We start from the raw sequence: 8,896 nt of genomic DNA, 5'->3' as shown, positions 1-8,896 counted from the left end.
ATCAAGATTTTGAAAAATACTCCCAAATATTATATTATAATGTTAGCATTTTGGCAAAAACGCGATGTAGCGTCTGATTAGACTATCCCTAATAAAACGCTCTAAGGTTAATCTAATTAGACGGTACATGATGTAGCGTTTTGCTGCGGTTAAAAGAGCAAAAACGCTACACGATCTAGCGTTTTATACTCAAATTGAAAACGCTAGATTATCATGCGTTAATAATTGATAATTGAGGTCATTTTTTCTAACTCTGTTATTCAGGATATTTTTCTAGATTTTCTGACATCTGGGGCCATTTTTTAAAATATTATTATTTAAATAAGATCTTACGAATATCATAAATTTAGAAGTACAGCATATATATGTTACGTAACATGAACATGTATGTTCAACAAACTAAGTATGTATTATAAAATATTTAACAATGTTTTACTTGTAAAATATATGGATAAACAAGATTTTCAATAAAATAGTGATGTTTATAGAACATCATACGAAAAATAATATGTTTTATAATATTTTAAATTATATTTTACTTGCAGAACATACGCGGACTGCAAGACTCCAATGAAATAAGGACTTCATAAAACTTAATTCTATGTAAATATAAATTTTTATATGAAAATATATTTATTTATTTAAAAATATATTTATATCATATACATTCATGTATTTTCGTGTCATTAAAATGAATATTCATATCCGACACTAAATTATACTTTAATATTCGTGCACTAAAAATTGAAATTCAAACACTAAATTTTTATATCTTTTTATGTGTGTTTTCATTTGTGCTTTCGTGTCTTATATTAAATTGTCAGGCCTAACAAGCATGGAGGTATATGTTTTCTTTTCCGGGGTGTGCCTCAGGGTTATGTCTCCCTTTTTCTACAACAATTTAACTTTAGCAAGGGAAAAAAAATTATTGCAGAAACAAATTTACAATTATTCAAATTCTATTCCAAATTGAAATGCTTAAAATGGAAGTAAACATTATGTGTTCTCCTCGAGTATTGACAAACTTGAACACAAATATGACCAATAAACTTGGCAAATCATCTGGACTCGATAAGAAAATGGAGTTGGACTCTTTTCATTTTTCAAGTAACCTGAGCCTTCTAAAAAACAATTAAACAAATGATATTTTGATTGTATAAAAATAAGTAAATTATATTTATAAATTAAGAGGGCTATTTTCAATTAATAGTTTTGTATAAAGGCAAATCAACCTTTAGATAAAACTTAAGCATAAACATATCCAAAACAAGCATCCAGGCCACCTTTTCCCCTTGTTTTTCCTACATTCTGCAAACTTTTAACTTCAATGCTGTTATACTTCATCAGTTAAAAAATAGCAAGTCAACTAGTTCCAACTAGAGAAAGATACTGAACTACTGAACAAAGGAGCAGCTGCAAATTCGAATATACTGACAAATAACTTGGGATTTTTCACATCGACCTTCTGTCCAGACTTCATTAGAAAGTGACCAAACTCATTGGACACAAGACAGTACTTAAAGATTGCATCTGTAATTATTTCTTCGTTTCCTGTGTGATGAACCTGGTAACAACATAGCAATCTGGCGGAGTAATATTTGTGTAGTAGTTTTGAATGGTATCAGTGATTTCAAACCCAAATTTTTTGTAAAACTGGATAGCATCGTCATTGTTTGTCTGCACGTGCAAGTAGATCTCACTGATGTTTTGTTTGGCGCAAAGATCGATAACATGATTTAAGAGCTTAGTACCTGCACATACCAGAATTTCATTACCTAAACATGCCCCCTGTTATCTGTCAATAACAGTAATTACATAAAAAAAAAAAAAAAAAACCTTAATTGCCACAAGTTTCTTTTAATATATATGTCAAACAAAGAAATGTAAAGAATGCTGCAACAAATAGAACATATGATTCTGCACTCACACCGAAGATTACATGTCAGAATATTTAAAAAAAAATTGTTTCAATTTACTAAATAACTAATTATTTGACACCCAAAGATTCTACCAGTAATTAAAAGCTTTAAACTGTAACATAATTAACAATAGAAGTAGACAAGAAAAGCCAAAGACCAAATATCACAAGAAAGCATCGTGATCTGAACATTTAAATTTCCACCAGTTATCTGGAAATTGAATCTTTCTCCACTTGATGTCCTTCCCTCTAAACTTCCCCAAATTATCAAGTTCACCAATCCTCAAACAGGTCTCTCTCGATTTTTTTTAATAGTTCAAGGGCTTTTCGATAATATGAATTATTTCATTAACAAACGGTGAGAACCACACTCAAACTCCAGTGAGTGGTTGCATTCATGATGCCTGAGATGATAGATAAGTAAAATTGACCGGTGTCTGTGAGCGAAGGGGAGTAAATGCCTTGTGACTTGGTACATTCATTCCAAGTAATAACATTAACTACCAAGTACCATATAACGAGTAAAATTAAATCCTGCGAGCTTCAATGACTTTCTTGATACCATTCAGCCACTCTAGTCATGACTATGATGACGAACCCTAATGCAAGTTATAAAGACTAAATATGATTAGGCATAACATTTTCATTATTTTATTCTTAATAGCTTTGCAACTCAACTTCGCTACCCAAATAAATAAAATAACCCCAAACTTATCAGGAATATAATATATAAAGGGTCCTGGTCCCCAAAATGTGTATGCTGGGGACCTCTTATACAACATACAGTTTCATGGCCGTTAGATGAATATCCGGCGGCCAGGATTATAACACTTTTTTAACATGTTAAGCGTTTTTAAACGTTGGACAAGTAAAATGATTATTTGTCCATTCAGCAGTTTTGTGTAGCTAGACGACCGAAATGAATATTTTACCCGTCCATTGGTTAAAAAGTGTCGGACGTGTACCTGTCCACTGGTTAAAAAAGTGTCGAATGTGTTAATATAGTTTGATAAATTTTTTTGAACTTTTTTTTCTTCTGAATAAAAATTTAGTATCTAAACTTTTATACAAAAAAGAAAATTTTCAAAAATAAGTTATGGAACTATGTTTTATACTCCCTCTGTCCCAGTCAATTGTATACGTTTCTTTTTCACTGCTCGACACGCTTTTTAAGGCGCTTATAAAACATAGTTCTACAATTTATTTTTAAGATTTTCTTTTTTTGTATAAAAGTATAAATGTTATACTTTTATACATAAAAAGAAAATCTTAAAAATAATTTATAGAACTATATTATATTGAAGCATTAAAGTCCGTGCCGCGCCCCCGTCCCCCAATGTATACTATTGATTGGGACGGAGGGAGTATGCGCCTTAAAATGCGTGACGAGCAATGCAAAAAAAGTGTAAAGAAATGAGAGGGACAGAGGGAGTATATTTTAAAGTATATATTACAGCAGGCAAATTGGCAATTGATAGTGAACAACACTAATAGATATATACTAGTGCAATAGCCTTAGAATAAGACTATATTGAAAAAGAATGCACCTACTAATTACTGCAAGAACGATTAATGTACCTCTGACAAAATTTTTCAAGCACTTATTGATTAATCAACATATTAACTTTTCATAAATCTTTCATAAGAAAGAGACACCCACACATCTTCATAAAGAAGAATGTGAGACCAAGAACATCTAAGGTAGAAACTATTGAGTTAGGAGTCAGGACCAAGACCGTGTTGTGAATCAATATTGTTGGAAATGTTGGCGACTAACCAACCAAGAGCATATGCAGCCATGGGTTCAAAACATCAATTCATAAGATGAATTAAACAGCGGTCAAAAATTGATCCTTCAAATCTTTTAAAGTCCATCAACTAAGTACTCTCCATCAATTATTAACGAACTTTGGTTGGTAGAATCCACTTATAGCCCTTTTTAGATTACTTTTCAATTATTTATGATTGTCTCATTCATCCACTCTATCAAAGTTAATGATATTGTATACATATATGATAGTAGATTTGAGTTAAATACAGTTATTTTTATATAACAAATAGTAATCAATGAACTGATAAAATTCAACCATTGCACAAGAAATTATATAAAAAATAATATTTAGTCCAAATAGTGCTCCACTCCATTCTCGTACATAATTTGATGAATTAATGGACTAAATGGGTGCATATGCTCTAAGCCTCTAATGCACAATCCCTTTAGAAAGTAAACAAGCCCAGTTCTTGCTATTTAGGGTCTAAAAATCAATTAAAACAGTCACATTTAAATAACTTTCAGTTGAGCAATTTATACAACAAGATAACAGCAGACATGCAGTTAAATAACTTACCAATACCCAGCCCACGATATGGCGCCAAAACACCAAGGGTCATAATGTAGACACGAACAGCTCCTCCTTCCTTTTTCTCCAGACGGCACGCAATTGAACCTACACAGATGTCACTGTAGTATGCTGCAGAAAAGATGCCAAGATTTTAGTAACTTGCAACAAAGATCATGATTGCCTACAACTAGGAAGTCATCATGAAGAGAATTAGGGTTCTAATAAAGAAAGAACAATATGATCTCCTGAAGATGAAAAATCGAATAATAAAAGAAGTAATAGAACACACTGCTCTCCTTTTAAGAAACACATTACAATTAGTTCTTTAACTGGTAATAATCAGCTCTAAAACACTGGGTATAGAGATACAGAATCCAATCCAGTATACAAATATATCACTTATTTATAGCATTTGTATTTCTGTTCCCAAAAATTTGTTAATCCTTTTGGTATGTCTAAAGTCAGGCAATCAAAAAACTCTAATAGCACACCATACTTTGAGCAAAATCCTACAAGCAGATTATGTCAGTGAGCTACAAGCAGATTATGTCAGTGAGCTATAAATCACATATCTCAAAATATTTTGTTGCTGAAAAAGTTAACTTTCATATCTTCAACAAAATAAGTAATAAACTATATGTACAGACTTTTATGAAGGGAATGACGTGGGAGTCTTCTTTTTCTTCTCTCTATTATTTTTTGTGGCAAGTGAAGTTGTGTTAACAATTAACCAACAATACATATACAACTTACAAAGGTATTCTCTAGGATCTACTCGAAAAGTGAAACAAAACCCAACTCCATCAGTCAAGAATATAAACTAAGCATGATTATACAGATGAAGCAAATATAACAGCATCGCCACAATAGCGCTAACACAAAGATCACAAGGTGGCAAAAAAAGTAAGATAATCAAGAAGTAATCCTTTAGTTGCTAGTTTCTGGAATTGTCTAAAGTGAATGCTTCCTCTTTCTGACTGTTGGTTTCTCTTAGTTAATTGGGCAACTGACGGGGCACCAGTCTTATGATGACTATGAAATCTTATAAGCCAAGCGTTATAGACCATAGCAGCAATAAATAGATGAATCAAGAGCACCTTGATACTGTAAGAACCATTACACATCTACTCTGCATAGAGCCATAGATTTAGCGGACAGGGATTCCGGCCTGCTTTAGTGAAAGGCACCAAGCTATTCATATCATCAACGTTCAATGCCAAATTACAAATTTTAGAAGCTTATTAAGAAATCATTTTACTATTGGCAATTCTTTTCGGAAAAGGTGAAAAGGCCCCGAAAGGCAAAAAGCACTTTGATTTAAATTATTGATATTCCAATTTTTTTTTTGCCAAATTAATCATTCATTTAGGTGAGGTCAGAGAACTAGAGAAAGGTTATTCCCTAGAGTTTAATTAAATTTAGGTTAAATTATTCTTTAAAGTTTAATTTTACTAAAAAAAGATCAATTAGATTTATCAATATTCAATGGTAATGATCGAATTTTATAATTCAAGCAGATTATCGTAATTAAAATAAAAAGTGGATTATATGTTTAAAATGAGAACTGTTGGATGTTTATTCCCAAACCATGTTCTAGCCCAGATCCCCAACATTTTTCTATAGAGTCTGAGCCTTATATAGCCAGGAACAATTCATATCGAGGATATATATAATAAATTATCTTTTAGAAATATCAATAATTTGCTTAAAGTACAAAACATAACCTACTCCAGGACAACCTAGGAAAGGGAAAAAGAAACATTGGGCCCACAGTATTGTACAATATAAAGGCCTAATCTATTAGAAAATTCTATACAAACTTAATTTATTCAATTATAATAGTAGGTATTTATTTTTTAGAATTAGATTTAATTGAAAGGATTCCTAATCCTTAGAGTTTGATTTAAATTAGGAAAAGTTGTTCATTTTAGGCCATCTTCAGGACAGCCTTGCAAAAGGCCCAAACAAAAATCGGCCAAGCAGTATTATATGTCACAGAAGACCAATACATACAAAAATCTAACAATAAGTTTATTTATATAATAATGTAGAGTACATACTTATACCTTAAATTAGAGGGTTATTCCTTGAACTTTAAAGTTTGACTTTAATTAGGAAACACCGTTTAATTTCATAATTGATAACTAAATTTTGTAATTCAAATAATTTATAATGAAATAAATATAAGTGAGCTATTTGTTCGTGTGTAAGAATTGTTCATGGGTATTTGGCAACTCTAATTTCAAACCAGTTCCGGTCACTCACATTACAAAGTGCATAAGCCTATATATAAAAGTTATCAGTTTGCCAAAACAGTTTTAAAACTAAATATCTAAGATTGTACATAAATTGGTCACAGATATACCAAGTTTATCACCTGAAGGCTTTATTTATCCACATTTTGAATTAACAATCAATAAAGGGTTTGATGGCAATTATAAACTAAACAACAAACGAAAGGTCACTTATATGCACATGTGCTAAATGCTACGAATCTTAAACATATTAAGTTTGTGTGTTTGCTATGAACAGGAGGAAAGATAATGCAAAGTTTTGTAATTTCGAAAAATTTAAGTCAGTCTCACTGGTGGTGGGGGGGGGGGGGGGGGGGGGGGATGTCAGTTAAATAATGGATGAAAGTTGCTGGATCTCAACACCAAGACTCAGCCCAATTTTCATTATGATATTTTCACTGTTTGATGAAATTGGGAATGCAAAGGGAAGAATGTCGAAGAAAATAACTGCTGCATGGTGGAATTATTTATGAGAACTTTCAGGACATTCAGTGAGGGGCAAAAAGATGACAAAATTGGAACATTTATGACGGGCTATACTCTGATAAAACATATTACTGAAAGGAAAAAGTTAATCAACAATCGTAACTTTCTGTGAACTTCATCAAAAATAGTGTTGTGTATATAACACCAATTTTATGCAAGAAGCCAAAATTCCACTACCTGGCATATAGGTTTAATTAGATTCATGGGCTTCATGGCATAAAATTATGGCATACGACCTTCTTAGGCAATTTTAGAATGCCGTGAGAAAAAGGGGTAATCACTACAAACTAACTGATATGTAGCAGCCACACTAAGGAATTAATTAGTGCTGCTTAACCCCGTTAAGTGATTACTTATTTTAAAACCATATTTGCTTCATCACAATTTACAACCACATACACAAGTAGAAGAGTGATATTTGTCAAAAACATCTTAAAACCATTATCACGGAACCAAACTGATCTCTAGTACACGAATGAAACAGTAAATCACCCACACATTTCAACCACCAAAACAAACAAGATTAGTACTAATCTCGAAAAACAACAAGTCATCTATTTCCACTAATCTAAATCAACCAACACTTAAAACCCAAAAGACAAACATAAAACCAAACCAAGCGAAACCCTAGAAATATCAAGAAATCAATCATGAAAATAAAAAGATGCAATACAGGAATAAAATAAGTAAAGCCCGGATAATAAAAATCAGAATAAAAGAAAACCCAGAATGTGAAAATGAAAAATGAACGAACCCAGTTTGGTGAATTCAGCAGAGGCAAGAGCATCAACGTAATATTTATCATTGTAACGAACAGGGAAAAGAACAGAGTTGAGTTTCTTCAATTGCATTATGTTTTTGTCTCGAACTCCATCTAATGATATTGTTACTTGTCGACCAACACCCATTTTTTGATGAATAATCTTGTCTGTTCTTGCTCTTGCTGTGTGTAGATATAACAAAAACCAACTTGGTTTTACGGCGAAGGTGTGTCTAGTGAGATTGGATGCGTTGCTGCGCCAAAGAGAAAGGGGAGAAAAGTCTTTACCCTGTGGGCCACATGAAGATGCCCGAAAAAAATAGGCCTATTCAATTTAGATTTTAAAAGAATTTATTATTCATGAAAATTGGGATATTTAACTCGGATTTTAAAAATGTTTTAGAATGATTTAAAGAAAAAATTTTATTAGGATTTTTGGGTATTCAATTAAGATTTTAACTTATACTATAAAATCTGGTGGCATTTAATCAGGATTTCAAATTAGGTTTTAAAATTCGATAATGTTCAATTGAGATTATTTGAAATCTATTAAAATATGATGGTATTCAAATGGTGATGGATTATTTTGGACTTCATAAAATGATGAATTTTGTGAGATTGTTTAGTGTATTTTAAGATATTTGAAACCTGGCAACCTCCATTATGCTGAGCCTTCATCGGATCTGATTAATTTTTGTTCTTTAAAATAATTGAAGAGGATGATGGCAATTATAATGAACTGTTCAGCAACTACAATGGAACTTCACTCTATACATATGCATACGATGAAAATCCAACACCAAACCAAACCAAACATATTCAGTATATCCCGCTTAAAGTAGGGTCTGAGGAGGGTAAATTGTACGCAGACCATGCCTCTGCCCTTAAAGTAGAGAGGTTGTTTCCGTGAAGACCCCCGGATTAGTGCACATAAATAGAATAGTGTGTGATATAATATTAATTTAATACCTTCGCCCATGGTCTTCTTCACATGGGACTTACCTAAACAGTCCCCGATTTTCGGAGATGTTTGACATGGTGAAGTAATGATCTGAAATAGAGATATCAAATTGGATAAGCACACTTTCTTTAATTT

General features: G+C 32.0%; 1 protein-coding gene across 1 annotated transcript; it reads right to left on the bottom strand.

The window, feature by feature from the left end:
• Positions 1-1,233: 1,233 nt before the first annotated feature.
• LOC108225330 (uncharacterized) lies at positions 1,234-8,107 on the bottom strand. Its single transcript, XM_017400172.2, has 3 exons — positions 7,795-8,107; positions 4,267-4,389; positions 1,234-1,751 (listed from the first exon to the last, which is right to left on the bottom strand). The coding sequence occupies exons 1-3, from the start codon at positions 7,946-7,948 to the stop codon at positions 1,537-1,539; spliced, it is 492 nt and encodes a 163-aa protein (XP_017255661.1). The 5' UTR covers positions 7,949-8,107; the 3' UTR covers positions 1,234-1,536.
• Positions 8,108-8,896: the final 789 nt, after the last annotated feature.

Source organism: Daucus carota, chromosome 6 (assembly GCF_001625215.2).
Source record: "Daucus carota subsp. sativus chromosome 6, DH1 v3.0, whole genome shotgun sequence".
NCBI classification, from domain to species: Eukaryota; Viridiplantae; Streptophyta; class Magnoliopsida; order Apiales; family Apiaceae; genus Daucus; species Daucus carota.
The sequence above is the reverse complement of the archived record's forward strand: the minus strand, read 5'-3'. Positions and strand labels throughout refer to the sequence as shown.

Excerpts from the sequence above, each read along its gene's own strand:
- LOC108225330 (XM_017400172.2), bottom strand. The coding sequence starts at position 7,948 with ATGGGTGTTGGTCGACAAGTAACAATATCATTAGATGGAGTTCGAGAC. Across the intron at positions 4,390-7,794 it reads TGCTGAATTCACCAAACTGG|CATACTACAGTGACATCTGT; the intron begins GTTCGTTCATTT and ends TCTTTTCTGCAG. Across the intron at positions 1,752-4,266 it reads ATATCGTGGGCTGGGTATTG|GTACTAAGCTCTTAAATCAT; the intron begins GTAAGTTATTTA and ends TGGTATGTGCAG.